Source organism: Oncorhynchus mykiss, chromosome 8 (assembly GCF_057628025.1).
Source record: "Oncorhynchus mykiss isolate SJ-2025 chromosome 8, ASM5762802v1, whole genome shotgun sequence".
NCBI lineage: Eukaryota > Metazoa > Chordata > Actinopteri > Salmoniformes > Salmonidae > Oncorhynchus > Oncorhynchus mykiss.
The window spans coordinates 31,948,540-31,964,638 of NC_143029.1; the positions used below are offsets into that span (position 1 = coordinate 31,948,540).

At 45.0% G+C, this 16,099-nt stretch overlaps 1 protein-coding gene across 1 annotated transcript; it reads right to left on the reverse strand.

The window, feature by feature from the left end:
- Nucleotides 1-12,652: 12,652 nt before the first annotated feature.
- LOC110529787 (gap junction delta-2 protein) lies at nucleotides 12,653-15,920 on the reverse strand. Its single transcript, XM_021612321.3, has 2 exons — nucleotides 15,347-15,920; nucleotides 12,653-14,896 (listed from the first exon to the last, which is right to left on the reverse strand). Exons 1-2 carry the CDS (start codon nucleotides 15,421-15,423, stop codon nucleotides 14,041-14,043), a joined length of 933 nt encoding a protein of 310 aa, XP_021467996.1. The 5' UTR covers nucleotides 15,424-15,920; the 3' UTR covers nucleotides 12,653-14,040.
- Between the last annotated feature and the right edge of the window lie 179 nt (nucleotides 15,921-16,099).

Genomic DNA, 16,099 nt, shown 5'->3' on the forward strand with positions numbered 1-16,099 from the left:
AATGTACAGTTCTCCCATTACCCAAAGTCCCCCCCCCCCCTCCTCCTATGCATCCTGGGTAATGCAGTGCACCACGTGCACTTCCAGGTGTCAGCAGAATGCACCGTGGGATGTCACAGCGGATATTGTCACGGTGTGACGGCGATGGATGGCTTGTCACGCCGACTGACCTCCAAACTCCTGTGTCAGCAGAATGACCGGAAAACATGTCACACCGTGTGACTGGTCCAGCACCGAGGAGAGGACAATGCTGCTCCAACAAAGTTTTCCTGGAGCCAAACCATAAAAGAAAACAGTACACTCGTCACATGCTTTGTTTTATGACGAGAGTTTGGGTTTTGTGCCTTGTTGTTCGCCCAACTTTGAGTGGTATCCTGTGAAACCTTGCAATAACCAATTGTAACTGTGACAGGAAACCATTTTAAGAGCCATCAGCGAATCTTATCACTGTGGTGGTGCGTTGTTAGCACTAACGCAACGTGTTTGCGTATGTGCTGTGTAGTTCCTCTACGTAAAACAGTTTGCCTTAGTGCAGCAAAGAAGGTTCGGAACCACACTCGCATCATGAGTAACCTTGCCTGAGACCTGAAGACTTGCGTTTGCTCCCAAAGCGAATGCTTAGGCTTTAGCTCTGTGGGCTAACACAGTATTGTGGTGTGCAGGATACCTGGCTTCAAACCCGGGCCGGTCACATTTTATTCTAACACCTGACGCCTGTCAGAACATACGGCTTACAGTATAATGATGAAGAGATCTCTTTCCTCTAAGGTCCCTAGTGGCCTTTGATAGAGAGGCCGACTAAAATACACCACCAGCCCTATGGCAATCCAGGGCCCTTGATACCCTTCTCCCATGGGTGCCATCAAGCAGGGACACGCTGACGTCCCAACGGCCATCCGACAGAGCAGGGGACGGGGGCTGAGTGGGTCGCTGAGCCGGGCGCACCCTGCCTCCACAGAGACTCATCAGCTGGGTTTGATCACCGGCTGGCCGGGGCAATAATCTTCCCCTCCCTCCCTCCCTCCCTCCCTCCGTCAATTCAACATTTGATCCAGCACTCCTCCCCCTCTTCCTCCTCCTTCGACGGGCCACCACAGGGCTAGCCACTCCGCACGCCACATAACCTGACAGATCCCTCCGCAGACTGGGACGATTTCATCAGCCGCTTGGTCCCCCCCCCCACCCTTGTAGAGCTGTGGCTGTGGGCCACAGCTCCACATCCACACATCAATGCCTGTTTGTCTTGTGTGGCAGGCAGCTAAGAGAGGGATTCGGAAATGCTAGGGAGGGGAATTTCATCAGTACCTTTTATGGTGTTGGAATATAACACTGGTTTACTGTATGTGGTTTTCAGGAACATGTTTAAATGTGGATTCTTCATACTTATATTCCTTTCATCTGTTTTATTGGTTGTTTGTTAAGCACTATGACATCAACACTGTGGCATCGACACTATGACATCATTATGGCATGGTCATATGTCAAGCATATACCTCATGCTCTACTCTGTCACACTTCAGGGATGTTGAGTTCATTTTCTTCCAGTACATTTTTTGGGGGGGGGGTGATGTGTGAGAACAGGGAATTTCATCTATTTTCTTTTGTTGTTGTGGTAACACTTATGTGACTGTGCAGTGTCATAAGGAACGAGCCAGTTCGTGACTCTTGAGCGCCCTGATGTTACACTACTGCTTGACAGGAGTTACGGTGCCTTAATAAATCCAGACCCTTCTCGCTGTTCCGCTCGCTATTATCTTATTGACTGAACATTCTCATCAGGCCTCATCAGGCCTTATTATTGAGGGGGCCCTGGAAATCACCCATAAATCACCCATAAATCCTACCCCAAGTGACTGGGTAATAAGTCACTGGACAGGACCGCCTCCAGCCAACCAGCTCCTAGCCAGACTTAGGTCCTGGCAGAAAGCAGAGAAAAGCTGCTCTGCACGAGCATCTCAACTGAAAACCCTCTTCTGATTGCTTAGAATATAGTACATTGAATATATCTTTATTATTCACATACGAGGAAGGGACAATGTTCCAAAGTTTCTTTGGCAAGGAAGCAAATCATGGAAATTGCAGTACAAAACAATACAGTCTAATTAAGTTAGTCCAATAAAGAATAATTTCATTTTCAAGCCTCTGCAGGGTTTACGTTTGTGAGTAGGGACATATCACTGCATGGGAGGAATAAGTGACCAGGCTTATCTTCACACACATTCACTCACATTCACACACACATTCACTCATATTTATTCATGTTCACTCACATTCACTCACAGTTACACACATTCACTCACATTCACTCACATTCACACACATTCACACACATTCACTCACAGTTACACACATTCACTCACATTCACTCACATTCACACACATTCACTCACAGTTACACACATCCACTCACATTCACTCACAGTTACACACATTCCCACACATTCACTTACATTCACACACATTCCCACACATTCACTCGCATTCACTCACATTCACTCACAGTTACACACATCCACTCACAGTTGCACACATTCACTCACAGTTACACACATTCACTCACATTCACTCACAGTTACACACATCCACTCACATTCACTCACAGTTACACACATTCCCACACATTCACTCACAGTTACACACATTCACTCACATTCACTCACAGTTACACACATCCACTCACATTCACTCACAGTTACACACATCCACTCACATTCACTCACATTCACTCACAGTTACACACATCCACTCACATTCACTCACATTCACTCACAGTTACACACATTCCCACACATTCACTCACATTCACTCACATTCACTCACATTTACTCACAGTTACACACATTCACTCACATTCACTCACATTCACTCACATTTACTCACAGTTACACACATTCACTCACATTTACTCACAGTTACACACAGCCACTCACATTTACTTACAGTTACACACATTCCCACACATTCACTCACATTCACTCACATTCACTCACATTTACTCACAGTTACACACATTTACTCACAGTTACACACAGCCACTCACATTTACTTACAGTTACACACATTCCCACACATTCACTCACATTCACTCACATTCACTCACATTTACTCACAGTTACACACATTTACTCACATTCACTCACAGTTACACACAGCCACTCACATTTACTTACAGTTACACACATTCACACACATTTACACACAGCCACTCACATTTATTCACAGTTACACACAGCCACTCACATTCACACATGTTCACTCACATTCACTCACATTTACTCACAGTTACACACATTTACTCACATTCACTCACAGTTACACACAGCCACTCACATTTACTTACAGTTACACACATTCACACACAGTTACACACAGCCACTCACATTCACACACGTTCACTCACATTCACTCACATTCACTCACATTCACACACGATCACTCACATTCACTCACATTCACTCACATTCACTCACATTAACTCATGTTCACACATATTAACACACATTCACTCACATTTATTCACATTCACTCACATTAACTCACATTCACACAGTTATTCACTCACAGTATTCACTCACACATCCACTCACGTTCATTCACATTTATTCACATTCACTCACATTCCCACACATTCACTCACATTCACTCACAGTTACACACATCCACTCACGTTCCCTCACATTCACTCAGTTATTCACTCACAGTATTCACTCACACATCCACTCACGTTCATTCACATTAACTCACATTTATTCACATTCACACACATTCACACACATTCACACACATTCACACACATTCACTCACATTCACACACATTCACACACATTCACACACATTCACACACATTTATTCACATTCACACACATTCACACACATTCACACACATTCACACACGCTCACTCACATTTATTCACATTCACTCACATTCACTCACATAGACCACCATAGTGACTGTGCCCAAGAACACTAACCTGCTTAAATGACTACCGACCCGTAGCACTCATGTCTGTAGCCATGAAATGCTTTGAAAGGCTGGTCATGGCTCACATCAACACCATTATCCCAGAAACCCTATACCCACTCCAATTTGCATACCACCCTAACAGATCCACAGATGATGCAATCTCTATTGCAATCCACAATGCCCTTTCCTACCTGGACAACAGCAACACCTATGTGAGAATGCTATTCATTGACTACAGCTCAGCGTTCAACCCCATAGTGCCCTCAAAGCTCATCAATAAGCTAAGGACACTAGGACTAAACACCTTCCTCTGCAACTGGATCCTGGACTTCCTGACGGGCCGCCACCAGGTGGTTAGGGTAGGTAACAACACATCCGCCACGCTGATCCTCAACACAGGGGCCCCTCAGGGGTGCGTGCTCAGCCCCCTCCTGTACTCCATGTTCACTCATGACTGCATGGCCAGGCACAACTCCAACACCATCATTAAGTTTGCTGATGACACAACAGTGGTAGGCCTAATCACTGACAACAACTAGACAGCCTATAGGGAGGAGTGTGGTGCCAGGACAACAACCCCTCCCTCAACGTGATCAAGACTAAAGAGGATTGTGGACTACAGGAAAAGGAGGACCGAGCACACCCCCATTCTCATCGACAGGGCTGTAGTGGAGCAGGTTGAGACCTTCAAGTTCCTTGGTGTGCATATCACCAACAAACTAACATAGCACACCAAGACAGTCGTGAACAGGGCATGACAAATCCTATTCCCCCTGAGGAAAGATTTGGCATGGTTCCTCAGATCCTCAAAAAGTTTTACAGCTGCACCATAGAGAGCACTGGTTGCATCACTGCCTGGTATGGCAACTGCTCGGCATCTGACCACATGGCTTCCTGCCATCCAGGACCTCTATGCCAGAGGAAGGCCCTAAAAATTGTCAAAGACTCCAGCCACCCTAGTCATAGAATGTTCTCTCTGCTACCGCACGGCAAGCGGTACCTAAACAGCTTCTACCCCCAAGCCATAAGAGTCCTGAACATCTAATCAAATTTGCCACCCAGACTATTTGCATTACCCCCCCCCCCCCCTTTACACTGCAGCTACTCTCTGTTGTTATCACCTATGCATAGTCACTTTAATAACTCTAACTACATGTACATATTACCTCAACTAACCGGTGCCCCTGCACATTGACTCTGTACTGGTATCCCTTGTATATAGTCTCCACATTGACTCTGTACTGGTATCCCCTGTATATAGTCTCCAAATTGACTCTGTACTGGTATCCCCTGTATATAGTCTCCACATGGACTCTGTACTGGTATCCCCTGTATATAGTCTCCACATGGACTCTGTACTGGTATCCCCTGTATATAGTCTCCACATGGACTCTGTACTGGTATCCCCTGTATATAGTCTCCACATGGACTCTGTACTGGTATCCCCTGTATATAGTCTCCACATGGACTCTGTACTGGTATCCCCTGTATATAGTCTCCACATGGACTCTGTACTGGTATCCCCTGTATATGGTCTCCACATGGACTCTGTACTGGTATCCCCTGTATATAGTCTCCACATGGACTCTGTACTGGTATCCCCTGTATATAGTCTCCACATGAACTCTGTACTGGTATCCCCTGTATATAGTCTCCACATGGACTCTGTACTGGTATCCCCTGTATATAGTCTCCACATTGACTCTGTACTGGTATCCCATGTATATAGTCTCCACATTGACTCTGTACTGGTATCCCCTGTATATAGTCTCCACATTGACTCTGTACTGGTATCCCCTGTATATAGTCTCCACATTGACTCTGTACTGGTATCCCCTGTATATAGTCTCCACATGGACTCTGTACTGGTATCCCCTGTATATAGTCTCCACATTGACTCTGTACTGGTATCCCCTGTATATAGTCTCCACATTGACTCTGTACTGGTATCCCCTGTATATAGTCTCCACATTGACTCTGTACTGGTATCCCCTGTATATAGTCTCCACATTGACTCTGTACTGGTATCCCCTGTATATAGTCTCCACATGGACTCTGTACTGGTATCCCCTGTATATAGTCTCCACATTGACTCTGTACTGGTATCCCCTGTATATAGTCTCCACATTGACTCTGTACTGGTATCCCCTGTATATAGTCTCCACATTGACTCTGTACTGGTATCCCCTGTATATAGTCTCCACATGGACTCTGTACTGGTATCCCCTGTATATAGTCTCCACATTGACTCTGTACTGGTATCCCATGTATATAGTCTCGCTATTGTTATTTTACTGCTGCTCTTTAACTTGTTACTTTTATTTCTTATTCTTATTCATATTTTCATAACTGCATTGTTGGTTAGGGGCTCGTAAGTAAGCATTTCACTGGAAGGTCTACCTACACCTGTTGTATTCGGCGCATGTGACAAATACAATTGGACTTGATTTTCTCACATTCACCCTCATTCACTCACGCACACTTCAGCAAAATATTCTGTGAAATGACCTGGGGTTATAGTTCAAGAGTTAGCATTCAGCACTGTGCCTTTGATCGCTTTCTCTCTTGCACTCTCCCTCTCTTTCATTCTCTCCCACTATCTCTCTCCATTTGTCCGACACAGGTAGGCACGCATGCACGCACACGCACAAATACGCACAGACACACACAGGGGGATTAAAAGAGTCAGAGGAGCAGCTGAGTGGCTGCCTGCTGACACCAGAGTGACAGAGTGCCAGGTTGACATCCAGAGTCGTCTGCATGTGCTCTTCGATGTACAGCGGGAGACACATCTCTTCATTGTCATGGTGTATAACCATCTGTGTTCTGAGATCAGTAGTCAGAGCCACCTAACCTCAGATATTCCTAGACGTGACTTGGCCTGGGCCCAATTTGACACGAAGCACACGACGCATAATCCAAGTTAACACGATATTTACAACTGGAAATGTAAATTAGACAGGCAATGTGTGTATGTTGTGTCTGTGTGAGTGTGTAGGGTACTTGTGGGAACTTTCAATAAATTCCCTGGTTTTCTCAAAATCGCGGTTGGACCATTGCTTCCTGGAATCAGGAGGGAATAAGCAGGAAATCCGGCGCACCTCCATCCAAACCAGGGAATTTATTGAAAGTTCCTGGAATTTTGCAACCCTAATTGTGTAACATGTTGTGGTTGGGTATACGTGAGTTAGTAAATAAACAGTTGGCTAGTGGTGCTGCAGTGATCATTAATCCACTTAGCCAATAGGGATTAAAGCTATCTGAGTCTGTCTTTGACTTTGGACAGAACAGCTACCTGTCACTATCACATGGACCGCCTGCTGTGGGGACTGTACGTTCGTAAGAGAGGGAGAGAGAGAGAGAGTAGATAACATGACTGTGTGTGTGTGTGTGTGTGTGTGTGTGTGTGTGTGTGTGAGAGAGTGAGTGTATATGGGAGTACAATACCATGTTTAATCCCCATGAGGATCTATGAATAACAATCGTATGAAATAACAGAGCACCACTTCCTCTAATTTCCCAAGTGGTCCACACTAGATGCGGTAGAGGTCACATGGTCAGCTCAATGCGGGGGTCGGTCTGGCGTGGTGCTCTGAGGTCACAGTAGCATCAGTAACCAGACACCAGTGTGCTTTCCCAGTGACGGAAACCGGATACCATCTTTGGATCTAGAGGGCACAGCATGGAGGCCACCCATTCAGTTAATTTTCTCTTCAGGCACATAGGTGTGTGTTGTCAGCCCATCTGGTTGGGGAAAACCCCTGGTATTATTCAATACCCGCTGGATGGTTATGCAGTGGGTTTTCATTGAAAATGAACCAGTGATTGTATTCTTGAATGGAACTCTTAATGAAATGGTTGACCGCCCATTCACCACTGGAGTGTAATACCCAGGGGTCCTCGGATATCCAATCATAGTAAGCAGTGTAAAATGAATGATTCATTTATACTTCCAAACAGAGGAAGCGAGAGATGGGAGCCTGGACCTCCCTTGAATCAGTGCACTGCAGGGGGGAAATTGAATGGAAGAGGGTCATGTTATTTGGTGCGTTATGCTGGTGTGGGTAGGGGATTATGGGTAGGAAATCAGGGTGAGCTGGGGGACAGATGTGGACAGATGATACGAGGGGAGGGAGGGGGGTACAGGAAGGGGCCACCCGCTGGGTGGACACCCATACTGGGACCAATCACCCACGCCAAAAACATCAAGGAGATTAAATGACCCGTGTTTAATATCGAGGCTGAGTATGATGAATTGATGTCAGAGGTCAGAATTTGGAGTTGTCGAGATAATGACCATGCTAAAACCATCTCCAGAATAATCTCACGCCACTGTTTTTTTTACACTACTTTTGGTGGCAGCAGTGAGATCCAGAGTACAGGACAGTAGTCTAATGTAACCTTTTTTTTAAGTGTGCGAGTCATAAGTATCTGTCTTTGGGCCAGAGTGCAGATTGACTCCTATTGGCTCAGGTTGGCTCAGAGGGCTGCCTGCTGGGTGCTGCAGCGGATATACGGCAGGACTGTTCTCTTCTCTGTGAAAAATCGGCCCTGACAGATCCAGGCTTCTGTTCGTTAGCAACTCTTCGCCTGCTAAGGTCACACCTGTTCTTTTTCTCACCTGCGGTGGCAACTTTCAGGACTTCCCACGCCTGACAAAACCGCTTTAGAATGCTAGAACTGCTCTGCGGAGTTACTGAAATTGCACGAGTGATACTGTTCTGCTCTTTTTATTGTACTGTTTTTACAGTATGCAGTCTTTGATGAAGAGCTCACATCAAGAGCTCCAGTCATAGTTTAGCTCTGCCAATATGCTTTTTATTGGTGGCGAGGGTCTTCTGTTGCACTGCTTGACTATCTATCCTCAGGCACTCATCTGATTTTTTTAATTGGTTGCTTTTGAGATGCTTCATAAATATGGGCCTTGAACAACAATACTTTCCATCTCATGTATTTTAGATCGAGCATCTAAGAGGGAGAGAGATATTTAAGGAGAGAGGCAGAGAACGAAGACAGTGACTGAGCAACAACCATCAAAGAGAGTAGATAGGCAATGCGGATGCAGCAACATTCCTCACAATTCCCACAGGCTGCTTCAGCTGTGACACCAAGGTCATCCTTGAACACAGCGGGAGAGAGCCTGTGCTCTTGAAAAACCCTTGAGGACAGTACTCTACAACCCCGCCCACTGGCAATAAGAGGGTGAAGTGAGGAGATAAAGGAGAGCCCATGGGAGAAGCCACAGCAGAGAGTCTCTAGTCCTATCTGCCTAGAGTAGGGGGGTTTAAGCTCAGATGAGACTTATTTAGGGGATTGTAATCAGGTGTTACCGGGCAGATCTGGCTGCCTTTGAAGCCTTTGAAACATCTCTATAGCCCAAACGTATGAAGACAGATGTTCCTGAAATTGATTCAACTGATCCCCACTCACAGTGATAGGAAAAAACTTTAGTGTTTTAGGAGAAACTAGCTCGTCTTGTTCTCTTTGACAGTGTTTGGCATGGATACTCGTAAACAACCGGACATAATGAGCTTTGGTAATTCCTTAATGACTTTATAGCCGTCACAGCATTTGTCATGTGCAAAACTACTGTACTGTTAAAAAGCCCTGGCCATCATGTCCTTATGTGATGTCTGCTTTTTGAGTGACGCTAATGCCACAACACAGGACTAAAAAAGATGTCTGATTGAAACGAAAGTGTTGACAACACCGAAACACCCGTCGCTGCTTTGACAGCACTTCTTGTGGACATAAAGGAAGTTCATGTCAGATTCTGATGAGCTGGCTGCTTATTCAAACAACTGAGCGCTGCTAAAAGTACACACACACACACACACACACACACACACACACACACACACACACACACACACACACACACACACACACACACACACACACACACACACACACACACACAGTGACTTGTGTTGAGTGACAGTATGACAGTGTTTGATTTCCCTTAGTAAGATGACATTATCATTGATGTCTTTGTTGCTCCGCCAGGTGTGGACTCTAACTCCGCAAGCCCCTCTGACTCAGTCATAAAGCTTTAATGTCATAGGCACCGTGCCCAGGGCCGTGGTAATGACTCCAACGGGCACCCTGCCCACACAGGGAGCTCCAGGTCCTGGCAGCGCCAGCAGGGCCTTGCTCTCCTTCCTTCCCTCTCCTTCCCTCTTCTTCCCTCTCCTTCCCTCTCCTTCCCTCTTACATGGCCGTCATCACCCCATTTGATGCGTCCATAGAGATATGCACTGAGACGCTGTCTGAGATGGGCCTGCCAATTCAGAAGTGTGCAAATTCACACTAGATGAGGGAATCAATGCAAAATGACAACTGCTAGCTGTTAGGAATTGCACTCTAAACGTACACTGAGTATACCAAACACCCTCCTAAAATTTAGTTGCACCCCCCCCTTTTTGCCCTCAGAACAGCATCAATTCTTTGGGGCATGGATTCTACAAGGTGTCGAAAGCATTCCACAAGGAAGCTGGCCAATGTTGATGCCAATGCTTCCCACAGTTGTGTCAGGTTGGCTGGATGTCCTTTGGGTAGTGGACCATCCTTTAAACACACGGGAAACGGTTGAGCATGAAAAACCCAGCAGCGTTGCAGTTCTTGACGCAAACCGGTATGCCTGAAACCTACTACCATATCCCGTTCAAAGGCACTTACAATTTTTGTCTTTCTCATTCACCCTCTGAACGGCACACATACACAATCCGTGTCTCAATTGTTAATCTCAATCTTGAACCTGCTTCCTCCCCTTCATCTACACTGATTGAAGTGGATTGAACAAGTGATGTCAATAAAGGATCGTAGCTTTCACCGGGATTCACCTATGGCATGGAAAGAGCATGTATCCTTCAGTGTCTACTGATGCAGCTCTCTGCAGTGCGGAAATATTGTTACACAAGTATCATAAGCCCTTATGAATATCAAGAAGGCTATTGTTCTCCTTTATGGTTTTGTCTCTATTAGAGGAATAGCCCCTAGTAGACAGTGAGGTACAGAACTGAAGCATGAGCACACGAACACACACACACACACACACATACACACACACACACACACACACACACACACACACACACACACACACACACACACACAGTCTTTTATAGATGTGACCAGTGCTTTCAACATCAGACAGCCTGCCTAGCTGCTTCTCTCTGTCATCTCTTTCCGTGACTGCCTCCTGTCTGTGTGCATTGATGTCAATATGCTACAATATGTTTCCAAATGTGTTATGATCATACCCAATCATCCCTCATCTTGAGAGATTCCAAGATTAGACACACAACGAATCTGCCTATCATTTCCTCCGACTAAGCTCTCAAGATGCGTGATGTTTGTGTATGATCATAACCCATTTGGAAACATATTGTAACGTATGATGCCAAGGACACCATGATAAAACTCTGAATGTGTTTTAGATAAAAACGTCCTCATGATGAAAAGTTATTTTCAGAAAAGGGCATAGTGATTTGTTACGATTGTAGATGGCCTATATGAAAGACAGTCCACTGATCACTAATGTGTGCTGTAAGGAAGTTGAGTATGAATATTTATGGTGAGTGGCTTTATCTGAAGGAGCTCTGAGTGGTTCCTGCTGGTTTTTGTACTCTTCGCAGGAAACACACACAGAATAAGCATTCATACCAATATTTGGTGTTAAAATAACCATCAGGTAACATTACGAGAGAGAGAGAAATATCCAAAGTAAGCTTTGGCAATATGTACATTGTTACGTCATGCCAATAAAGTAGAGAGAGAGAGAGAGGTGGGGCCGCCAGTAGCCAAACGAGCGGTGCTTGTTTCATGTCGGAGAGTTTGAGGAGCATCTAAAGTCCCTGCTGATTTTGAAATTGATCTGTCAGTGCCTTGGCTCTTCGATTTTTGCTCTTCAGAGTTGTCGAGTCATCTTGGCAGCCGTACCTGTCCACCAATCCACCACCCCCTCCCCACTCATGCATCCCGCATCCTGACTGGTCAGCAGGGGAACACTCTGACTCTCTGGGGATATGGGTTTCAACTCTCAGCACTTTTCTCAGTGACCTTGAGGTAGTGCGGGATGCAACCTCTCAGCTTCCAACAGAGCTGAACCGCTCAACCTCTATGACCAACAGCAGCCAAGGAGGATGAGGTGGATGCAACGGATACAAATGTGGCTGACGGGCCGGGCGGGGGAGGGTCTAGGTAGAGGATGAAGCTGTCAACCACGTGGTCACAGAATGATCACCTTTAGCGGCGTTGGAACAAAGCGGATGTTGCCCATTTTCAGGGAAACAATGTTTTTATTTTATTTTTTTAATCTGACTTCCATTTCCCTTGAAAAACGGAAGGGACTCCGCCTAGGCTTCTTTCTACGCCTGTTACGTTAGGTTAGAGAATGAGTTCTGCAGACTTTGTCTGTGTCAGTCTGTCAGGTGTTGACTATGTCAATCGGGAACCTGTGGTATAACCTGTGTATAAATTCCCCATGTTTCGATACCACTTGCTGTATTGCTGTACATATCTGAAGGATCTGTTGGAATTATACAGAGTAGACAGTAAATCAGTTTCTTGTTGAAACATTGATTGCAAGGGTTTAAGAGCAAACAGGGCATAATTGTGCTGACGGTGTTTACTGTGCTTTGTGTGTATCTGCTGTACAATTTGAAAGCATCACACATGACACAAATCTTGTATACATGAATTACATTTTTATTTGTGGATAGGATCACCTTTCGGTATGATCTTACATCGATGATTGCTTTGGAAAATGGTAGCACCAGGGGCAAACATTTATTGCCTATCATCGGATTGATTCCAATTCAGATTTGTGCTCTAGTCTATATGACTAATTGCTCATCAATACTTTTTGAATGTGCAAAGGTTGCTTGTTTTTTCATGTTGCCAAATGAAACCAGGGATGATAATATAGCAGTAGCATACCATTTCCATACAAACCACAGCTATTCAAATCATATACGTTGACAGCGTTTAATCCAAAAGAGGAATTTACAGAATTCTGCTGTTATGATGATGATAATACTCTATAGATTTATAATGTTTATATTTATGTACATATATGGCACTTGATGACATTAAATCAAGAAAATCCATTTGCCCACAAACGAAAGCAATGGGCGCCTGGGTGTAAATAAAAGAAAGAAAAAATGAATTTTAAAATTCCCAAGCCCCCCCCCCCCCCCAATTGAGTGATCACATAGGTTAAGGTCAATGGTGCAAACTCAGGCGACCGAAACAACGATAGTGCTGACAACAAAGATGTGAGATGAGTAATATACTGGAAGAATGTATATCATTTGAGTACATTTGACCCTAAAACTGCCAAATAATGTGTGTGTTTCATTGCTATAATGGTATGTGGTGTTTAAATCCGGCGGAATGTTGTAAAAACACCATCACAGCACACATTGTATATATTTTGCCTCGTTATTCATATATAGTGCAAGTATTTACTCTATGTTCAACAGCTGAAGTGAACGACAGAGTGAATGTCAACACATACATTATATACTTCTAAGAAGCGCTTTACAAAATATAGGCTAAACCATCATCTATAAACGTTGCATCAGTGCCTTCTCATAAATATATGACAAACGTTTGGTCCGTTTGTTTTTTAGTTGTCAGTAAAAGACAAATAAAATCGATCTACCCCACCTACTTCGCAAGCGAAGTTGGTGTGATAAAATATACACCACATTCTTGTTAAATATATTTTAATTCTTTGTACAATTGTTCTGTTCGGTGGTGCTGAAATGCACAGCTGTCGCACTTAAGCCGCATGCAAAAAAAAAAAAAAAAAAAAAACGCTACATATTTGCAACTTCTTCGGTGGTCTATCTACTTCTGTGTCTGATACCACACAGCAAAGCAATACACCAGTTGGAAAAATCCAACGCATGCGACACACTGCACGCAGTGCTACGCACCACAACCTTGTCCAGCAGATGAGTCGCAGTGGTGTGGATTGCCACCCATTGAAATGAATGGCCCTCCGCGAGAACCCATACAGTTTGACGCAACCGGTGTCCACGAGGCTTGTCTTGGGCCTTCTCAATATGCTACACATAGGCAGAGTCACTTGATTGAGTGCGGCCGAAATTGGGCATGCTCATTCTAGGCATGTCTTTGTTACGGATCTCGTAGATGGACTTCCTCCTCGCCTGCACGCCTTTGACAGCTACTTTGATCTTCTTCCACCCAAGATGATTGAGTTCAGCCAAGTTCAGGAGCACACAGACACCACTGACCGCAAACATGAAAACCAGAAACACAGTCTTCTCCGTGGGTCTTGAAACGTAGCATTCTACATCTTTGATGCAGGGGTATCGATCACACTCATATACCGCGGGGACATTGAATCCGTACAGGAAATATTGACCCACCAGGAACCCTATCTCTAGAGCGTTTCGGAAAACCACTTGGATGATGTAAAATCTTGAGATGCCCTCCTGCCTCCTCATTTTAGACTTTCCACTAGTTCTCATGGCCGAATTTGGGATGTCCTTCACCTCCAAGCAGTCGGGCTCGGCTTCTTTCGTGGAGTTCTCCGTGTTCTGAAGTACTCCATTTACAATGGTGTTTTTGATCTTTTTGCTGTCGTCTCTTTTGATGGAATCTTGGCGCTTGTCCAAGGAGAGGAACACGGTGGAATACCCCCGCTCCAAGCGCTCCTTCTGCTTGGCAGACTGGTGCACGGAGTAGGTGATGAAACAGAGACTGGGGGTGCACACCAGAATAATCTGAAACACCCAATATCTGATGTGGGAAATGGGGAACGCCTTGTCGTAGCAAGCCTGGTTACAGCCGGGCTGCAGGGTGTTGCACACAAACATGGACTGCTCGTCATCATAGACGGTCTCTCCAATGATCGCAACGATTAGAATCCGGAAAATCACCACCACTGTTAGGAGGATCCTACAAAACAAGCAAGCACAAAATCAAAATGTTGCTGTTAAGATGTGCAGAGTTGATCGGCTTAATCATAAAACAAACAGATAGACAATTAGCGATGGCAAACTAATACTGGCTCCAGTGCACAAAACGGGCGCTTGGGAGCTGTCCAGTGCTGAAAGCCACTAGTCAGTTCTGAAAGAAAAGCGCTACAGCACTATTCACCTCAAGCGGTCAGCTCTCTTGTAACAAAATGTGCAAATTTAGTGTTTCCAAAATCATTATTCTTGAATGTTATGTTTATGCCATGATTCCCTATTGGTTCACATTTTTTTGCATAGTCATGAATCTTTGTTGTTTTTTTTTTCGTTTTTGTACCGTTCTTCAGCTTAATCGCTTATAGTAACCTACTTGGTCATCAAACACACACTCATGGTAATACTTTTACAAAGCTATCCTCACGTTCCCTCTTACCTTCCGATCATAGTAGAGTGCTGTTGGACAGCTGCCTCCAAGAGACGCTCTAATATCGTCCACTCCCCCATTGTCATTCATTTGGAGATGATAGCACACCGTGCACCGTTCTTGTGGAATCTATTGTTTCCCTTGTTTTACACTCCGGATGCTCCAATATCTGGAGAATGCATTGGTAACGCGCCGCTGCCGCGTGCGCTCCTGCCTTCTGCCTTCTGCGCCTCTGCTAAAAGATCACTTGACAACCCAAGCACTTTTGCTCGCGCGAGTCTGAGTGCTGATTAGTAGAAAGCCCTCCTATTTTCGATGGCGAGCGCTGGACGCCAGGTCGCGCCGTGCTTGAATGGAGGGCAGTTGAGTGTAATGTTGGTATGGCGCTAATCCTGCTTTAAGTAGACTACCCTTGCGTCACGCGCAGACAGGTTGGTGGAGAGAGGCCAGACACACCAGTTTTTTTTGTTTGTTTCATTATTCTCCAAGTATACTGCAGCAGATTCATCTTTAATAACAATAATTGGTTATAAGCTCAAATCACGGGGGATGGCTGTTGCCTGTAAGACAACCACATGACAGTGACAGAACGAATAGTGGCAACAGAGGAAGAGAGACAGAACGAGTAAGAGAAGGGAGAGAGAGCGAAAGAGGGGGGGGGGGTAGAAAGAGGGGGAATTGCTTTGTTTCAGTCTGTATTCCGTAGATTATTATTGTTGCAATGTAGGAGGGAGGGAATGCAGATTGAAACATTCCTGCAAG